At 26.3% G+C, this 22,631-nt stretch overlaps 3 protein-coding genes across 3 annotated transcripts; all 3 read right to left on the bottom strand.

The window, feature by feature from the left end:
* Positions 1 to 295: 295 nt before the first annotated feature.
* Positions 296 to 1,372, bottom strand: MKS88_003849 (uncharacterized protein; the record flags this gene model as incomplete). The annotated part of the gene is made up of 1 exon (XM_067216979.1): positions 296 to 1,372. One exon carries the CDS (start codon positions 1,370 to 1,372, stop codon positions 296 to 298), a length of 1,077 nt encoding a protein of 358 aa, XP_067072659.1.
* Positions 1,373 to 3,164: 1,792 nt separating this feature from the next.
* Positions 3,165 to 5,311, bottom strand: MKS88_003848 (basal complex transmembrane protein 1; the record flags this gene model as incomplete). Its single annotated transcript, XM_067216978.1, has 2 exons — positions 3,165 to 3,776; positions 3,824 to 5,311. The coding sequence occupies 2 exons, from the start codon at positions 5,309 to 5,311 to the stop codon at positions 3,165 to 3,167; spliced, it is 2,100 nt and encodes a 699-aa protein (XP_067072658.1).
* Positions 5,312 to 9,086: 3,775 nt separating this feature from the next.
* MKS88_003847 (uncharacterized protein) lies at positions 9,087 to 21,766 on the bottom strand (the record flags this gene model as incomplete). Its single annotated transcript, XM_067216977.1, has 5 exons — positions 9,087 to 9,185; positions 9,352 to 9,445; positions 9,613 to 9,762; positions 9,925 to 9,997; positions 10,252 to 21,766. The coding sequence occupies 5 exons, from the start codon at positions 21,764 to 21,766 to the stop codon at positions 9,087 to 9,089; spliced, it is 11,931 nt and encodes a 3,976-aa protein (XP_067072657.1).
* Positions 21,767 to 22,631: the final 865 nt, after the last annotated feature.

Below are 22,631 nucleotides of genomic sequence, written 5' to 3'. Positions count from 1 at the left end.
AGAATACAAAAATAAACTATAATAAATTTCAATTTTTTCTTCTCTTTTCATATATTTCACAAGATAGAAATAAATGACAGACATTTATTCTTCAGACAGAGGTTTCTGTACGCTTAGAGAAAAACATAATTCAAGCTTTTACACATGTAAAAATGTTACGTGTACTTGTCTGCTTCCCTTTTTAGGAATTAATTGTTTTCATAGTTTGACAGCTTAATGTTTATTGATACCGTTGTTGCTAGATTGTAAATTATAATTGATAATGTCAAACAATACATTATTGTCGTGAAAGTTATTAAAAGGGAAATTTCGTGTTTGAATCTTCATTTTTTTGATCTGTTTCTAATTCCATACCTCTTTGCAAATTCTGTGAAGTATTCTTTTGTATAGATCTATTTATTGTTGTGGCAAAATCTTTAAATTTTCCATTACTGTCCAATTCATGATATTTAATTAAGTTATTTAATTCTGGAGTTACTGATATATTCAGCTTACATAAGCATAAGTAGAATTCATTTTCCGAGATTTTGTTAGTAATATAATTTTTTATTAAATTTTTAACTGTATTATTAAAAAAGTCTTTTGATATGATTTCTTTATTCATGGTAAAATTCCCTTTTCCAATTAAATAATTAGAAATTACTTCAATATTTTGAATTACATTATCAACATCCATAATATTTGGTTCTTTCCACGCTATAGGGTTTCTATGGAGTTCCTGAAAGCATTGTTGAGCACTTTCGTCAATATTTAATTTTCTACATTTTTCATCCTTTATTTTGTTTACAAAATTGTTCCTACTTTTTCTGTTTCTACTATTGTTAATATATAATGTTTTCATTACATTTGCAAAACTTAGTGATCTGCTTGGTCCATATAAATATAAAGACCTTTCGAATTCTGGAGTTATGTCAATATTTCTATTAATTAACTTGGCTTTGAATTCTTCATCTTTTAATAGACATTTATCCCATTGTGAATATAATTTTCTTATAATCTCATTTTTTTCTTGTACACGTATATCAGTATCATCATATTTATCTTGCATATATATAAATTTAGGGTTTATTGACTCTTCTACGTATTCAGAATTATTTTTAATTGTTTTTGAAGGATCATGAATTAGCAATAATTTCTTATAATTTACAAATCCATCTTCGGTTACAACACAATATTTCATCATATAATCTATGATGGTGCTCCCATATTCAATTTGAAATATATCCATTACGTCAACAAAAGTATTATATGTTATTAAACCATTTTTATTTTTATCCCTTTTCTTTAATTCATTACATATTTTTTTTATTAGCACCCCAAAATTGTCATCATGTTTCATATTATTATGACTGTTATTTTCTATTTCTCCCATAATTATATATAAAACAGAATATTCGATATTGTATAAGTGTTATATGTTCTAACAATAATAATAATAGAAGGATATAAATTATTTAATTATATTTTAATACCTTTTTGTGAATAGATATTCAATAAAAATAAGCTGCTTATTTTTTCTTTTTTGGTGAATTGTCTATTTCGAGATTTTACTTCTCTTTTACATTTTTACAAAGGAAATGTTCCACACAAGACCCTTTTAATAACAAAATACATGTGTATTTATATGAGCACATAATATACACATACACACACTAATCAGTATATTAATATAGTCAATTACACTTTTTATATTTTTGTTTTATAAGTTTACACAACTCGTGAAACATAAATAGCTTTAAATTAGAAATAAATTCATGCAAGCTGAAAACAAAAAAAGAAAAAAGAATTAAAAAAAAAGAGTTGTTTCGGAGTAATCAAAAAAAACTTCAAGAATGAGATATATTTTTTGCAAGTTTTTTTTTTTTTTAACTGCAGTTTAAAATTAACTTTGTAATTGATTCTTGTTATGACTTGAAAAATCGAATAAATATATATATTGACATATAATTCTTATATAATTGTATATGTGCTAAAGTTTTTCATATAGAGAAGGATGTAGAATTTTTCTTATTTATTTTGCGTCCTCTTATAAATGTAAAACAAATTACAAGAAAAAGTCATAATTTTTTTTGGAAATTATCTCTATTTGATTTAATTTTCCTTTTTTAAGTCTGCATTTTTTATGTTATTTGACAAAGGAAAAAAAAAAAAAAAAAATGCACTTGTAATTGTCCATGTAGTAATGTATATATAAATATGTATATGAGTTTCAGTTATAATTAGTATTTTCTAGCTATTTTTCTAGTAAAAGAAAAATATTATTTCAAAAATTGCTTTAAAAAAAAAAAAAAAAGGGAAAAAAATACACCTCTACGGAATTAGTGAAAAATGCAATTATGTATTAACAAGTCAGGTAATGTATATGTCAATATTAGTAAAATGAGAAAAAATACATAAATGTGCAGATTTTTTTTTTTTTTGTTTTACTGTTCAGATAAAACAAAAACATTAACCTTCAAGTTAACAAAAATTTTTATGAAGCGAAATGCTTTTTTGTCCACTTTTTAATTGTATTATGAAAAAGCACAAGGAAAAAAAAATTCTATACGTATTTTTATTATTCAAATTTTATTATATTTCATCAGTCGCAAAGAATATTTTTTTTGGAAATACAAGTACCTATTTGAACAGAAATAAATAATACAGCGGTAGGCATTCACATCGTTTTATTTTTAATGTTAATTTGTGAATATGTAGATTAAAAAAAAAAAAAAACGTACGGAAATGCTCATAATCAAAATGAAAACTATTTTAACTGAAAAAATTTATAAGGAACTTTTATATTTTTTTTTAAATACAAATGTGATGTGTCAAAGTCTTTTATATTACTTCAGTGAATAAAAAATTGTTGCAAAATTAAATATTATCACAAAAAAAAAAAAGAAAACACAATATTTGGTCCCCCACATTGGTACGCTAAATACGATAAATATATAAATATATATATATATATATATATATATAATGTGTAAAAAAATTAACAGTTTTTAATCAGCAAAATGGTCTTGCACAATAATGGTCATTTAGACAACATTTTATTTTTTTGTTTTGTGAATTCATATTTATTAATAATTATAAATGGAGGAAAACAAAAAAAAAACAAAAAAAAAACATATACTTTAATAAATATACCCCAACTTCTCATGTGAGGGAAATATCCTAATTTAAAAATCCTTTTCTGTTTTATATTCAATATTTTGTATAACATATTTAATATTTCTTCTTTCTAAGGAATGTAATTTATAAATAAAATAACCATTTAGAAATGAAAACATGGAAAAGAAATAGAGAAAAACAACATTTGATATGGTTATGTTTTTTAAAACATCGTTAGACTGTAGATTTTTAAAACCAGCTATATTTTGTAAAATAGCTATATTTAAAAAAATAGCTATACACATATCAATAAATCCATTTAATAAATAACCATGATAATTAGCATCTAATAGGGAAAAGAAGGTACAAGATATGGAAATAATTTGAATTAGGTAAACGCTATTGTTGCTAAACAAAAGATATGTTATAAAATAAATTAATTGTAATCCTATAAATCCGACATAAAATTCTCTCATTATTCTTAGGAGTTTTCTGATATTTAAAATGTTTTTACTATTTACAACATTTAATAACTTCTCTTTATTTTCCCAATCTTCTGCAATAGAAAACAATTTTTTTTTATTCTTACTTTTAAAGTGATCGTAGGACATATCTAATTTTTCATTAATAGAATAATCTGAATCTGTTGTAGTTGCATCTGATTTGGGGTAGTTTATATTCTGTTTTGAATACCCTTTTTTTTTTTTTGGTACAATTGGTCATTTACTGAATGATACATATTAATTTCGGGAAAATTTTTTAATGATGTTTCAACTGAGTTCTGTTCATCATAAACACTATCAGGATAATTATTCATCGTGTTATCCGCGTTATTTTTGTTAACTGTTTCATTATGTTTATTTTTCATTTCATTCTTTTTCTTTTCTTCCTTTTCATTTTCATGTAAGTAATCAATGGACAACGAATCTGAAATGTTTAAATAATTATTTTCCTTTTCTACTTCATTATAGGAGGAATTATTAGCTAAATATGTCATTTGATCTTTTTTGGAATTTTTATTTCCTCTTAACTTAAGGTCTTCACTAGCTAAAGATTTTGGATGATTCATTTTATTTTTACTCTTTTCATCTAAGCTTTGGGAGTTTTCACGCAATTTTTGTTCATCCATATTAGAGTGTTTTATTATATCTTGTGGTCTACACTTTTCTTTACCTTTGTAAATATCACAATACTCTTCTTTTCCATATTCATATTTATCTGATTTTCGTCCTCTTTCCTTTGCATTTTGTTCTTTTCCTATTCCTCTTATATGTTCCTCTTCATGGGAATCACCATTGCCATAATTATCATGTTCTTTGATTACATGTGAATTTTCAAACAAGTCATCATTATTATAAAAATTCCCATTATTTGAACTATTATTCTTATTATGAAATTGTTCTAAGTCTTTGTAATTGCGTTTATCGTTATTCAGGTGTGATGGCACTAAATCCTTTTTTGTTTGTTTTGTGTGGTGAAGTTTTGTATCATTATCTTTCTGGTGATTTATTTCCTCCGCTTCTGTGTTTGAGTAGATAGTGTCATATGTCTGGGTAAAATTAAATGATGATTCATCTGAAGCATTGTTAGAAATTTTGGACTTATGCAAATTTTTATTGTTTTCTTTGTTTTCTGAAATTTTATTCTTATTAATGTAATAGTTCTCTGCGTCATTTGCTTTTAAAAGATCACTTTTATCCTCAATTGATAGCTTTTTTAGAGTATGTGCATAAATATCGTAAATGCTATGTTTCTCAATTTTATAATTAGAATTACTTTTTTTTATTTTTTCATCTACTGCATTTTTGTTATTATCTGAATATTCTGCATTGTTGCATTCCTCCTTTTCATGATCTAAAATTAAAGAGTTAATACGAGGAAAAATTGGTGTATCATACAAATTTGTTTTCTTTATGTTCTGTTCACTCTTTTGTTTTTGCACATATTTTTCTTTACTTTTGTTTTTGCTAAGATTTCTTTTATTTTTTGTTGCATTCCTCTCTGACTCTTTTTTCAAAATTGTGTTATCCTTGTCACTGTCATTAACATTTTTGGATTTTATTTTGGGTTGCGTATTTTTCTTACTTTTCTTTTTTTCATATTCGTTCTGCTTTAATTTTATTTCATGTAAAACTCTGCTAAAATCATTGCTGTTATTTATGTTAACCGAAAGGCCATCTGTTTCCGTGCTACTATTCTTACTCAAATTTTTCATCATTATAATTTTTAAATGCCCATAAAAAAAAAATAAAAAAAAGAGAAAAAGAAAATAAAAGGAAATTATAAAGGTTATTTTATGTAAAATATATATAATTTAAAAAAATTTAGACAAAAACAAAACAAAAAAAACGCGATTTAAAATGTCTTCTTTTTTTTTTTTTTAGTTTAAATAAAAATGACAAATACACTTTTTTGATTTGCTTGTCCTAAATATTTTATAATCATGTATTTTTCATGTAACAAATTAGAATTAATTTTTTTTTTTTTCTTTCTCACGTATTTTGCACACGCACACAGAAAAAAAAAAAAAAAATCATAAACACATATATATATATATATATATATATATATAAAATGTGCACACATATTTACACATATATAAATACGCGCATATGTATACATAAAAAAAAAAACAAAAATATGTCACGGAATTGGGAAGTTGCTACAAAATTCAATCAGTATTAAAAAAGCTTAAATTAATCTTTTAAACCATAAATAGGAATATAGAATAATGTACTACAAGAATTTCAAAATATTTTTTACATTTTTTGCAATTTATCTATCTTTAAATATTATTTTAATAGGTTGAAATATACATAAATCTTTGTACAATTTGTTATTTTTTGATCTACGGTATTTTGCATGAATTTTTTTATTTAATAAGCAAAAGTTGTTAAACAAGATTAATAAGTGATTATAAGATTTTTGCGAATTCTCACCGCCCTGTATGCTTTCTAATTTATCCAGTGTTCTCATTCACATATTGTTTATTTATTTATTTATTTATTTATTTTTTTTTTTTTTTTTTTTTTTTCTTTTTTTTTTTTTTGGGCTAAGTATAAATATATGTACAAAAAATACTTCAGCTTCATTTTTTTTTTTTTGAAGTAAGAATAATTTATAAATACCTATGGTGCTGATGATACCATCTGTGAGCTTGGTAAAGTTTTGTTTTGTTATTTTGTGTGTTCATACAATTACATATATATATATATATGTTTACACAAATATACTGTACATGTAAATATCAACACTAGTTCAAAATATATGTATTAATTTGGAGTACACTTCTTAGTGTAAGAATTTTTAACCTTATTTTATTTCATTTCATAATATGTTTAAGCATTTAATTGGCACTATTACTTGGTGAACATATTTGTTTCCAAAAATTCTACTTCACAATTTTGTTTTAAACATTAAAAGAGCAATATTACCGTTTTAGTTATTAAGGTTAAATATTTATACAATATATATATATATTTACACATATATTTACATTTATTTTTACTGTTTTATGTAATTCATATATGGAAAAAAAAAAAAAAAGAAGGAAAACATAGAGTAAAAAATGGTTTAAAAGTTTCCTGTTTTAAATGTACACACTCTTCATAATTAAAATTTTCATTATCATTCATTTCTTCTTAAAATATGGTAAATAAAAATAAAAGAAGCTTATTATATATTTACAATCCTAATTTCGTTCTTCTCCAGTGCCTTCTTTTTGTATTATATCTGCAAAGAAAAAAGAAAGGGGTGGGGAAAATAACATTATACACTATATATAAACTATTATAAATGATACATTAGAAGTGCAAATAAGGTCATTTCAATTCTAACTATTACAAGTACATGTGCAATAATTATAAATACCTATACCTATACCTATATATATATATATATATATAGCACACGTATATATTATATTTTTTAACGCTTTTTTCAAAAAAAAAAACTGTATTTTTTTCACTTTACCTTATTTTGGTATCTTTCCTTAATCTATACCAATGAGGAACTGGCCTATTTTGTTTCCTGCATTTTCCGAGTCTTTGTTTTAATCTGAAGGTTTTAATTGATCCCTTCAATAAGGTAAAAGGTAAATACACATATATATATATACATATGTATATATACGTGCACCTATTATACATGAAACGTTTCTTTACAACATACACTGTGCTCGACGTGCTCGCTTTTATGCAGCGTAAATTTTGTTCATTCACATACCAACAAGTATAACATATATATGTAATTCTATGTGTACGTATATTTATATATATATGTATATAATATTATGTATTGTATACATATAAAACAATTTTTTCCGCATTATGAAAATTGGGTATTTTTTTTGGGACATTATAATTCTTACCATTTTTAAATAAGAGGAAAGGAAATAAGAGGAAAAAATTTACAATTTAAAATTTTATTCTAATTTGTAAAAACCAATTTAAATGTAGTTGAATATAAATTTCAAACCATCAAAGGTAAATTTTGTTATTCGAAATAAAAAAAAAAAAAACTGTAAAAAATTTATAATTATGGATGTAAATATTTTTTTTATATGTACAAAAATGTTAAAAAAAAATGTAAACATAATATAATTATATATGTATATGTATGCATATACAAAGTATGTAGTGCAAAAAGAGAAATTTGAACAAAAAAAAAAAAAAAAAAAACAGAAGAAACACAATAAATTAACCTATAAGCCCCTACGTCTCTAACAGTGAATACCTTTCACCATGAGATATATTTTTTTTTATATGGAAAAGGCAGCAATTTTTTTAAGGAATGATAATTATATTTTTTATTTATTTCATTTACATATTTTCATCTATTTTGATAAAAAGAACATATGTTTTTTTTTTTCCTGTAAATACATGAAAAAGTTATAAAAGTAATGTAATAGCCGTATTATTGTGAATAAAATAATTTAATACAAGTGCGGCCAGGCCTCTCCTATTAAAAAGTATAATGTATTTCATTTATTTTAAAAAAGTAAAATTTTGTAATATTTTGTTTTAAAATAATTTAAAAATAGTTTTATTTCAAATGGCATATTTGAAATTATTATAATTTTAAAAAGGTTTTTTTGAAGTTCTTAAATTTAAAGGGGCATTACGCAAAAAACGAAAAAATTTGCATTGCACATATGTATAGCGTAAACATATTATTATGTATAATATATACCTAGTGCATTATTATGCCCTTTTTTTTTGGTTAGATCATTATTTTAAATGATTGATTTTTTCTATTACAAGGTATCATATTTTAATTAGTTATAATTTAAGAAGATATTAGGTTGCAATAATAATTTATAAGATTTAAAAATGTTCATATAATATTCTGTTTTTTCTTTATTTCTCCTTTCACAAAGTTAACAAAACAGGGGGACAGCAACTGAATGGATTGAATGGTGAAACATTTTGTATCGTGTAAAATATAATGTGTGATGTGCAAATAACCCTATACACGTAATATTTTTTGTAATTTATAATTAAATGAGTAGCCTGACACGTACATTTTAAAAGGATATATACATATATATATACGTAATACATACATTTGTATTTACATAAAATATAGATATATATTATTCGTATTAAAAATATCTATCTGAAAAGACGATTTTTAAAGAAATTTGTTTCATTTCTTACAGCAGTTGCATTAAATTCAAACAATACAGAAAAAAAAAAAAAAAAAAAAAAATAGGGAACTGAGCATCCTTGATTTATCAGCTATATTTTGTCCTTCGAAACAGTAAGTCAACTTATTTTAGACATATGATGAGTTAAAGTACATTAAATAAAGAACGATTCCTCTATATTTGTCAGAATAAAAAACTAAAACTTTGTTTTATTGATTTAAAATTTAAAATATATATTTATTTCAAAAAAAAAAAAAAAAAAAAGGAAAAAATTATCATAAAATAAAAAAATTCAAAAAAAAAAAAAAAAAAAAAAAAAAAAAAAAAAACGAAAAAGCTTAAATTAAATCAGAAATTCTATAAAATTTCTAAAAAATGTATCATAATCTTTACAATGTGCGCGTATATTTAGCTTAAAGGATTTATCTGCATTTTTTGTGTTCTATAAATAAGAATGAGGAAAAACATTATGAAGTAATTGGGCGTAATTCATGTGTACGTACGTATGTATATGTGTATATATGTTTAATTGTATATATACATATTTACATATATACATACATATAAGTATACGTGTACATATAAATACTATCCGTTTTGATATTTACTTTATTTTCTTTGTGAAATTCTATGGTTGCATTTAACTCGTCGTTAAGGCGAACATAGAAATAGAAGAAGTTGCAGAAGTGTGAATCTAGTAATCTGAAAAAAATAAAATAAAATATACAAAATAAACATGATAAACAAAATACAGTAAGTAAAATAACAAAAATCATAATATCAAAATAGTGCAGACGTGACAACATGCAACAACGGAGTAATGATAATCGTACATATATGCACATTCAATATTGCACTTTTCATCTTACTCATATTCATCATTCTTAAAAACGTTAACAATTGCGGGTGTTGCCACGGAAACAGTCGTTGCCGTTATTTCAAAATTTGCATTTATGATTTTTTCTATGTTTCTTTTTTCCTTGTCATTTGTAAGTAAGCAGTCTTCTGATCTTACAATGCTGACAGAGAAGAAAATATAAATAATTAACATGTACACCTTATGGACACACCCTTCCATTTACATATATACATCTGTGCAAATGTTAATGCATACATACATACATACATACATGCATATCGACACACGTGCATATGTTACATGGATAGAAAAAAAAACTTACCAATTCATGTTGCCATAAACTTCTGGGGTTGGGTTGAGAACATATTCAAGAGTAATCGCCTTTGATTTGTTACCTATGAAAAGCAAATAAAGAAAACAACGCATACTTATACTACTAAATTCAGTGAACACAAAATAAATACAATTCCATTTATTCCTTTAGCACTGCACATCGCATGTTTGCACACATGCACAAATGATGTTTTCTTAGAAGGGACGGTGCGCCCGAACGCAAACATAGATATATGTAAATACATTTGTATATGTATATATACGCATATATACGCGCTTGCGCACACATGCAGGTGATCGCTTTCCGAAATTTTACTTTTCTGATAAAAGTTCTTCTGCAGAATTTTCCTTTTTTGAATTTTCAGAATTTTTAAATTATTTTTCTCGGATTTGCTATTTTTTCCTTTTAATAACTTTTTTAAAATGTACTGAAGTTTAATATCGTTAATCTGCTTGGAAACATTGAAAACTATTTTTTCATTTTTTTCATTTTTTTCAATTTTTGCACAAGCATTCTGTATTGTTCTTTTTATTTCTTCTTTGAAATTTATATTTAACAAACTAATTAATAGATTGTTTTTTAATTCCTCTTTTTCGTTTGTGTTGCTACTTAAATTAGTTGATAAAAATCCATTCTTTTTATCAAAACTAACTAATACTGCATTGTGTCGAGAATCTATAATTAATCTATTCGTTAACAACTCGTCATTATTATCATCTTCATTATTATCGTTATTCAAGTCATTCATTTTTGATTTGTCATTCTCAATATCACTATTTTTAATTTCTTCAGAGGGTGATATATTATTCCTTTTTATTTGTTTCCCCTTTTCCTTTAAATAAAGAGCATACGCCTTATTTTCTATTTTGCACTTTACATCATTTTCTTCATTTTTCAGTGCTACATAAATACTCTTATTTTCCTTATCAACATATTCATTCAGCAATGCATATAATACTTCATGCTGCTTTTTATTTCGAACAGGTTCAACATCATTTATACCATTTGACGCTTCACATGTCGCTTCGTATGTCCCTTCATTTGTCCCATTAATATCACTGCTCGTAATGCCATGAAATACATCATTCATATCATTTAAAAATGCATCATACGTTATACAGCTGCACTTACTGCTAATATCATTCTCAACAGCAACTGTTTCTATGTTATTATTTGTACTGGTTTCTTCCTTGTTCATGCCATTTTGTTTGCATTCCTGTTTTACTTCCTCGGTCTTATCCTCCAAATACACATTGTTACTACCCATGTTGGTCATACTTGCCATACTATCCATACAAACCATTTTAACCTTTTCATCATTCATGTTTGCTTCATTATTAATTCTACCATATGAAATATTATCTAAATTACTGCCACACTCATTTTGAACAAATGAAGAGAATATAGACACATCCTCACTAGCATCATTATTTTTTTTTTTTGTATTTATCACCTCATTAATCTTGTTATCCATGTTTTCATTGTTACCCCCTGATGATAAATTATTTACGATTATGTCACAAATGTGCAGCTTTTGAACACTATTAGAAGTATCAGTATTGCAAAAAACATAATTGTTGTTATTATTATCACCGTCGTCTTTCAAATGTGTGTTGTTCATATTATCAATCTTATCGTTATTATCGTTATTATCAATCTTATCCTTATTATCGTTATTATCGTTATTATCAATCTTATCCTTATTATCGTTATTATCAATCTTATCGTTCTTATCGGTATTATCGTTATTATCGTTATTATCATTATTATCAATCTTATCGTCATTATCGTTATTATACCTATCCTTATCATTATCGTTTGGTTCTATATTTCCCATTTGACTACTACTCTTTTCTATGTTTTCATTTTCCTTATAAGGGGCACCTGATGAATTTCTTTTAAATTCTTCCTCATAAATTGCAATATGCTTGTCTATATTCTTAAGTGACATGTGAACATCTACTTCTGTTAATTCTCCTTCATCTTTTTTATTATACTTACATCTATCCATTGATTCCTTTTCTGTTATGTTATAAATATTCTCCTCCAAAATATTCTTCGCTAAATTGTTTATTTCTCCTTCTACTTTGTTACCTTCAGGCGTATTTTCTGTTTTGAATGAATTAGCACTACTGTTAGATGTACCACCAATACATTCACAAGCGGTGTCAGAAGCCGTACCACCACTAGATGCACCATTCATACATTTTACTTTTTCATGATAAGGCTCAATTTCACCGATCGTTTCATTTCCAGAATTGTTTATGTTACTCATCTCTATACTTGGGCTTGTGGTATTACCATCTGTTTTGCTTTTATTTGTATAATCATTATATTTACTATATTCACATATTCTGTCATCACTACTACAATCAGTAATGTTTTTATTTAGTTCATTCAAAGATTTTGTAATACTTACAATATTAGTATTACTTGCACTAGTAGCATTACTATTTACATTAACACTATTCGCATGACTATTCAGGTAATTATTATTTGTTACATTAAGATTTGGGTGCACAATCTGTAAAATGGTACTTTTTCTTATGTTGTTATTTGATACCTGATTTTCACTTATGGGCTTCGATTCATCGGCTATTAGATTGTTATCATTTCTGCTGGTGTCCTTGCTGCCGCTGTCCTTGCTGCCGCTGTCCTTACCACTGTCATCCTTATCACTGCTATTAATTCCGCTAATAATGCCGATATTACTGGCACTATTATTTACCTTCACTATAGGCGACAAGTTGATAACAGATCCGACGCACTTATCGGTAACTTCATTATAATGTTTCCCGTTTTTCGAATTATCATTTATATTATTCATATCACTAGTAACACTACTGATGGCACTCACTTCGTTAATATCTACTATTCCATTGGACACATTAAAATTTTTTAACTTTTGTACCGTACTGCTTTTTGAACCTCTTGGTACTTTACTATTATTTGATGACAGTAATGTAAAAATATCATCATTATTGTTGGAGGACCCTGATGACAAATTAATAATTTCTTTTTTCTTTTTTCTTGCTCTTTTGGAGGTACCTGAAGAATCTGCATTATTATTTATGTCATTAACTTTTCTATTATTATTATTTTTTCTCTTTTGTGTATAAATTTCTCTCATATCATTATTATTAATATTCTGAATTATATTAAAATTTACTAAATGCTGATCATTGGGTACATTTTTTGCATTATTTGTAAAAAAGGCATCTACTATAATATTATTACTATTGTTATTATTGCTACTACTACTACTGCTACTACTACTTTTCCCTTTATATTCTACGATATTCTTACCATTTATCTTTCGGTCATTCATAAGTTTGTTTCCATTGTATTGTGATGATAAACTATCCTTATTTACAATTGTGCTTATAGTGGATGCTTTTTTTCTTGAATTGTTTGCATACTGCATTAACAAGTTGTGATTTAAGGAGTATAACAAATTTTTTTCACTCACACTGTTATTGAGGTTAGAAGATTTTGCATTGATCAACGAGTTTCCGACTGTTCCTTCCATACTCCCACCAGTTACAAAATTATTCGATATGGGGTTCTTATTAAGCATACTATCTTTCAAGAATGCCTTGTACACATTTTGTAACTCTTCATTATTCAAATATTTATTCTTTTGCATAAGGTACTTCATTGCCGACTTGTCTATATGTATGTTATTCATATTTGCATTACCATTTTCATAAAACGTGTTATTTAAAGTTTTGTTATTAAAACTCATATCGTTTACCATGCTACTATTACTGTTCCCTTCACTCAAATTATTTTTCATATTTTCGTTTAAAAATTTTATTTTATTCTTCTGTAGGTTCATCTTATCATTCTGTTGACAAACACTATTGCTTGTGACACCATTCATGTTCGTGCTACTAATGCTACTATTAATGGTGTTGTTCGTAGTACTAGCAGCAGCAGTAGTAGAAGTAGTAGCAGAACTACCAACACCACTTGTACTACTAATACCTGATGTTATACTATCGATGATACTGTCGCTGTTCCAGGAATTGTTTAAATAGGAAGGGGAACTCAAATTGTGCATTAATATATTAAAGTTATTGTTAATATTAATTAGATTTTTTAAATTTAAAGAATTATTTACATCATTATTTGAAGCTGCGTTTGTTGTCTTGTTAAGTCCTACATGCGCATATTTATTTTTATTACTATTACTCTCTGGAACTGCATCATAAGAATTGTTAAAACTGGTATTCATATAGCTACTGCTGTAGCTGCTACTGTTGGCATTGCCGTTGAAACTACCGCTTACATTACCATTACCAACGCTACCGATGCTACTAACTTTTTTTAACTCTTCCTTATTATTAATACTACTACTACCATAAGCATTATTGTTAACACTTCTTTCCATATATGCATTATTTTCATACATATAATTCATATTACTCCCGCTAATACTACTATTGAAAGCTTGGTTATCATTCATATATGCATAGTTATTTTTATTCATTTCGTTATATGCGCTTCTACTATTTAGCACACCGTTCATTTTACTTACTTTGTTAATATCTTTTGGATTAAAATTGCTATCATTCCCTGAAAATTTTACATCAAAGCTGTTATTACTGTTACTATTGTTACTGTTTATATTCTTGCATTGTTTCACTACATCGTTATTCAAATAATTAACTGGAGAAACTTTTGATGATATTTTATTGCCTATTTTTTTTATTTCTGAACTAGCCAAATTCCCTTCATCCTTTGATTGCGCCGCTTCCTTCATCACATTCATATGACCACTGCGATTGTTATGACTACTATGATTGTTATGATCGCTACGACCGTTATGATCGCTACGACCGTTATGACTGCTATGATTATTATGGTACCAGTAACTGCTATAGGCGCTATTACTGCTACCATTAACTTCAATGTTTGCATCAGTGCCTCCATTTACTGCTCCCATAAAATTAACACTATTACTATTATGATTATTATTGTTATAATTATTACTATTATGATTATTATTGTTATAATTATTAATATTATAATTATTACTGTTATGATTACTAGTGCTATGAATGTTACTGTTATGATTACTACTGCTATGAATGTTACTGTTATGATTATTACTGTTAGCATCTGGGGTATTGTGCATACGATTCGCACTTTGAATTTTTAATAAGTTATTCCTTTTCATGTTACTCATAATTTGGTTTTCATTATTACTGTTACCATAATTTTTCGTATAGCCAACTTTGTTCATATTCATTATGGGACTCTTAGCATTTGCCATGGTACTGTTGTTATACATATCCGTAAAATTATTCTTTTTTTCTGAATATGAATAGTTGTTTTTATCATAATGAACAGGCGAGCCACTGTTACTAACAGATGTTAACATTTCTGTGTTTCTGTAATTTTGCTCGCATTTCGCTTTACTATCACCACCCTCAACATTATATTCGCTTTTTAAATAATTTAAATCATTGGGCAAACCATTTTTATTAGCTTCACCAGTTAACACATTTCTGTTTGCTTTATTCTGCAACATGCCCATTTGGTTGTTGCTCTGAAATTCGTTCAACGTCAAGTTGTTGTCACTCATGTTGTTATTTGTAATGTTGTTACTTCCAATATTCTTACTGCTAATATTGTTGTTAATAATGTTGTTTCTCATGTTACTACTAATGTTATTACTACCAATATTATTCATACTACTTATGGCATACTTCTGAGAAGGGTTGTTCACACTACTCCCGTTTATCTGCATATTTAAGTTATTAATATCGCTTTTCATTTTCATAGTGTTACTAAATGAGCTATGCGCATGCGCTTCGTAAAAACTGTTGTAGCTTGGATTTGTCCCATTACCTACATTTGTCAAGTTAGATGTGCTTCCTACATTATTAGAGCTAAAATTGTTTATATTTATAGTTGTACTCATATTGCCAGTATTATTACTCAAATTGTTTTCTAAATTATTGAAAGAACTGGTTGCTTCTATACCTTGCATTTTTCTCTGTTTAAGCTGATTTTTATTGTTTTTCATATTATCACTAGATATACTATTGTTATAATTATTATTAACATCCATTATTCGGTTTACTTTGCCAACTTTTCCGTGCATTTGCATTTTTAAAATATCATAATTCGTGTTTAGCATGAAGTTGTTTTGCGCACTATTCAGACTGTCAGAGATGATGTGGTTTCCGGTTCCACTTAAGTTGTTATTACTGCTACTTCCACTATTATTAATGTTAACATTATTGTTATTATTCGTAGCAGTACTATTATTGGTGCCCTTGTTACTACCACTCTTCATCTTGGGAGACCTAATAACGCTACGGTCATTATTATTCACTAAGTAATAATTAGAAAGCAACTCGCTCCCTTTGCTTGTATTCTGGTCATTCACAGTGTTGCTCATACTACTGTTCATACCTCCGTTCATAACGCCGTTCATACCGCCGTTCATACCGCCGTTCATACCGCTGTTCATTCCATTACTGTTTATTATATCCTTGTACATCATGATGCCATCTTCTTGCGTAAACTTAGTCGAATCGCTCACACTCATTGAATTCAACAAAATTTTCGAATTTTCATAATCATAATTATCTGAATTTTCAAATTTTTTCATTAATTCATTCATTTCGTCTAAATTTGAAAAATCATTTAAATTATTTAACAAATTACTTTTATATCTTTTTATGTTATTTATATTATTTATGCTGTTAATGCTGTTAATGCTGTTTATACTGTTATTTATGTCATTAGATACGTTGATAGAAATGTTATTATTTATTTTTTGAGTTACATTATTGTTATTAATAATTTGCATATTATTTGTTATATTATTTGTTATGTTGTTTCCTATACTATTTGTTAGGTTATCAATCTCGTTAACACTGTTCGTCATGTTGTTCGTAATGTTGTTCGTAATGCTGTTCGTTATACTGTTCATCATACTGTTGTTCATGATATTATTGTTCACAATGCTGCTGTTCATAATGTTTGCGCTTGCCATGTTGTTACTATTCACCAAATTACTGCCCGTTAAATTGTTCATTATGTTATTATTTACATAGTTTGACGAATTATTCAAAGGGTAATCAGTCACTTTAGATGCATTTGCATTTGCACTTGCAATACCTGACGATGAGTACAAAAATTTTTTCATGTTATAGTTATTCGTGGATTGAGGTAAGGAGGATATATTCTTTATAGGAGCATTAACTTCAATTGTTTTATTATTTGCATTTACACTAGTCATGGTTGTATTTAAGTTACTACTATTATTATTAAAAATTTTATTTACATTCATACTACTACTTTCTGCACTTGCATTTTCCATTAAATTGACGTTATAATTTGTGTTGTTATACATACTAAAATTATTGTTGCTAGGAACACTGCTGTTATGTACACTGTTGCTATTTCCTACACTGGTCCCATACATTAAACTATTTGCATAATTAATTTGGCTCTTATTTTCCTCTTTATTTTGATACTGATGAGGATATGTACTTAACTTATTCATATCAACGTCATACAAATCTGTGTTAACTAAAAAATTGTTCGTAGGAATTACGTTCATTGCATTTAATTGCTTGTTTACTCTTTTTGCAGTCACCTTGCAAATGTTATCATTTTGCACTAGATTGTTATTAGTACCACTTCTGTTGCTAATACTGTTACTGTTAATGTTACTGTTACTGTTAATGTTACTGTTAATGTTACTGTTAATGTTACTGTTAATGTTACTGTTAATGTTACTGTTAATGTTACTGTTAATGTAACTGTTATTGTTACTGTTAATGCTACTGTTAACGCTACTGTTAATGCTACTGTTAATGTTAATATTACCACTATTGCTATTGTTACCATTACAATTTAGTATATTATTGCCCATGTTGTAATTTCCATTTAATTTGTTGATATTACTACTTGCAATATTTTGCTTCATAGCATTTATAACACTACTCTGACTGTTATTAAAAATATTACCTGGAAGATTATTCGAATGGGTACTTGTTAAGACACCATTCGAGAGACCGTTCAAATTTGTAAAAGATTCATTATTATCAACATTTTCTCTACACCTTTTTGAGTTAATTAATAATTCCACGTTATTTTTTATAAAGCCATTATTCGCGCTCACATTGTTATTATTCACATTATTGTATAATGCATTATTACTGTTGTAATTGTTCAACATGTGCGTGTAACTATTATTAGTACCATTAATAGTATTAATATTACTATTAATGCTACTATTAACATCACTATTAATAATACTATTAATACCACTATGAATGCTACTATGAATGCCACTATTCATGTTACTATTACTGCTACTACTAATACAACTATTATCAATATTACTTCTAGAAACATGATTCTCCATTTTTTTATACGTTTGAGAAGAAATACTTAAAGCATTGTTCATGCCACTGACTCCGCTACTGTAACTTCCGTAGCTGTTACTACTTTTTCCAAAACCCATGGTACTATTGCTGTAACTGCAACTGTTATTGTTATTGTTACTACTATTGTTATGTCCATTCTTAATACGATTGTTAATGCTATTGTTAATGCTATTGTTAATGCTATTGTTAATGCTATTGTTAATGCCATTACTGATGCCATTACTGATGCCATTACTGATGCCATTGTTGATGCCATTGTTGATGCCATTGTTGATACTAATGTTGACATTACCACTGCTGAGACTGTTATTACTGTTACTGTTCACGTTTTGCATTTTTGGAAAATTATTATTTGTAATATTACTCAAACATGCTGTTTCCTGATTTTCAGAATTTAATACATACTGACTAGTATTATTATAATTGTTATTATTACTATTACTATTATTATTTGCGCCACTTACCGTGCTACTATTTGTACCTCCTATTATAGTGTTATTTAAAATGTTTTTTAAAATATTATTGCTATTATTATTACTCACATTATTCGCTAAATTTGCTTCAGCATTTATATTTTGATTATGTACTTTTTTTTCATACCCATAAATGTTCACACTTTTGTCCTTACTACTATTATTATCATTTATTACACTTAAATTATTAATTTTGGCAAAATTAATTTTGTCAAGGTCACTTGTGTTATTGTTACAGTCACTTGAAAAAATATTATTATTGCAATTATTGCTGGTTTTATTATTACAATTATTGCTGCTTTTATTATTACAATTATTGCTGCTTTTATTATTACAATTATTGCTGCTTTTATTATTACAATTATTGCTGCTTTTATTACTGCAATTATTGCTACTTTTATTACTGCAATTATTGCTACTTTTATTACTGCAATTATTGCTACTTTTATTACTGTAATGATTACTACTTTTATTACTGCAATTGTTAATGCTATTATTACTACTTTCACGAATTGATTTATCAGTATAAATATGTTTGTTTTTGTAAATTTCTGAATTATTTTTACCGACCGAGTTTATCGTATAATTATTTATGTCCTTCAAAATTTTATTATCATAATCATTATAATTATTGTTAATATTATTCTTGCCGCTAATATTATTCTTGCTGCTTATATTATTAATATTTTTAACACTATTAATATTGCTGACATTGCCAATATTATTAACACTGCCAATATTATTAACAATGCCAAAATTATTAACACTGCCAATATTGCTAACACTGCCAATATTGCTAACACTGCCAATATTGCTAACACTGCCAATATTGTTCATTTCATTTTTGTTATTATTATTACGGGTTGAAGGTAAAAATAATGCACTTGATGTGTTTAAACCTAATTTATTATTATTTAATTTGTTTTGATTATTTGCTCCATTTATGCTATTACAATTACTACTATTAATATTAGTATTATTATTAATATTACTATTACAGTTACTACTATTAATATTATTATTAACATTACTATTACTATTATTACAATTATTACTGTTATTATTATTGATGATCATATTTTTTGTTACTTCAATTAGTGTATCATGTTTATTTGCAGAACCTTTAAATTCTTCAATATTTTTATTGTTTTCAAATTTACTATTTTTTATGTTCATTCCCATTTTGTTATTATTAATGGTTAAGTTATTCTGTTGATAATTACTACCGTTATTGTTACTATTACTATTGTTACTATTACTATTGTTACTATTACTATTGTTACTATTACTTTTGTTACTATTACTATTGTTACTATTACTATTGTTACTATTACTTTTGTTACTATTACTATTGTTACTATTACTATTGTTACTATTACTATTGTTACTATTCCTATTGTTATTATTACTATTGTTACATATGTTACTACTATTAATATTGCCATTAGTGCTGCCGTTATTGTTGCTATAATTTATGACAGCATTGTTAATATTATTATTATTATCGTCATAATTATTTGCCGAGAGGGTATAATTATTTTTGCTGCTTATGTTACTGCATATATTACTGCCAATGGTACCGCTCATGTTATTGCTTATATTGATGTCTCCCATTTCACCTGTGATATTTTCGTTCATGGTGAAATTTTTCATAAGCGACATTTTATTTGCTACAGGATTACTTAAATCACAATATAACGTATTTGTATTTATGTTATTGCTTAGAATCTTGCTACTTTGAATTTGGTGTAAATTATTTGGCATACTATTATTTGAGTGTTTCATGTTTCTATTCATCATTTGATGTTCATCGGACATTACCAAATTATCACACGAGTTAATAGCCCCTGTAATCTTATTGTTACTACTGCTATCGTTACAGTTACCACCATTGTTGAACTTTACAATTTTACCACTGTTGTTGTAAGCAGTTCCTTTAGTGCTCAAATTTCTACTGTGGTTTTTACTTGGTGAATTATACTGATGACTATTGTAATTATATAAGTTTGTATTATTTTGGTTTTCCTTGTCCTGATATAAATTACTATTCGCGATTAAATTTTTATTTGAATATAAATTATGAACAATACTGTTATTCTTGTTTGAGCTAATATGATTCATTATATTATTACTGTTATTATTATTAGCATTAACGGTGCAGTCTGTTGTGTAATTACTAACAAACTTGTTATCGTTATTACTGTATTTATTGTTATTATAATAATAATAATTATTATTATTAATATTGTAGTTATCACTGTTACTGCTGTTATTATTGGCATTATTATTATTACTATTATATGCAGTATTTTCATATTTGTTTAATATTTGTGGTGTGAGGCTTCTACTGGGTAACACATTCGTGGTGTTCAACCTTCGAGTATCTGACGAGCTTTTTAAGCTCAAAGGGCTGTATATTGTTTCATGAACAAAATGGTTTTTGTTATTACCGTTATTTCGGTTGTTACTACCACTGATGTTAGTACCACTGATGTTCGTACCACTGATGTTCGTACCACTGATGTTCGTACCACTGATGTTCGTACCACTGATGTTCGTACCACTGATGTTAGTACCACTGATGTTACTTCTATTGATGGTACTACCACTGCTGTTATTAATGCCAAAACCTTTGTCGTTGTTCTGAAGGTGTACATTATTTTTGTTATACATTTGACCATTTTTCGTCATTAAATTATATTCATAGGGGTTTACATTTTTATCAATGAAAAAGTTTTTGTTATGCTCCGGATGTTGTGTAACTAAGGACTCTTGTATTTTGTAATTTTTGAAGTTAATAATATTGTTTCCGTTATTATTATTGCTACAGTTACTGTTACTGTTCACATAAAAATTATTCATTTTCATTTGATCGTTCATACTATAGTCAACTTTTTTCACGCATGTGCTTGTGTTTTTATCGTTAGGAAAATTTATTTCCATCTTTTTTCTTTTGTTTTTTCACAAGTAACTATATACACATATATGTATATATATATATATATATTTTTAAAGACAAAATAAGGGTTGCAATAACGAATGCGAGAAATATTTGTAAATATTGATGAAAAGAGGAGTAATTAATTTATAAGATGAACATGCTATGTATGTTAAATATAAATATGTATACATGTTGTGAACAGGTTTACACTTGTAATTTATTTGTATTAGCATATATATTTCGTAGTATAGAATAAGAAAAAAAAAAAAAAAGGTGTATTAGGGAAATGTAGTTATCGTCTTACAATTTATTTCGTACATCTGTATAAGTTGAAGCACACAATAATATATTTTAAAGGTGTACATGCTACAAGAGAGTTTCTTATTTTTAAATGAACAAGTTAACACATCAGTAAATATGTGTATATATATGTACACATGCGTATAAGTATTTATGTGCATACATATATATATGTGTACTTGTGTATATGCACATATATGTACATGTGTATATTCGCATATGTGTACATGCACATATATGTACATGGGTATATGCATATATAGCATATATATTAAAACACGAAATTAAAAAGAAAAAAGAGGAGGGTACACATGAAACATTATTTGTACGTGGAAATTTAAAAAGAAATGTAAAAGTTAACAGTAAAAAAAAAAAAAAAAAAGGCAGAATATTTAATTGAACAAAAATTAAAAAACATGAAGAAATATAAAGTATGAGTAGTTCTCATACACACATTAATATCGAGGCATATTTTTACCAAATATTTAAAAAAAAAAAGAAAAAAAGAAAAAACTCAACTGCTATAAGAATTTTTTTTTTTTTTTTTTTTTTTTCCTTAAAATTTGG

This window comes from Plasmodium brasilianum, chromosome 11 (assembly GCF_023973825.1).
Source record: "Plasmodium brasilianum strain Bolivian I chromosome 11, whole genome shotgun sequence".
Taxonomy (NCBI): Eukaryota; Apicomplexa; class Aconoidasida; order Haemosporida; family Plasmodiidae; genus Plasmodium; species Plasmodium brasilianum.
The sequence above is the reverse complement of the archived record's forward strand: the minus strand, read 5'-3'. Positions and strand labels throughout refer to the sequence as shown.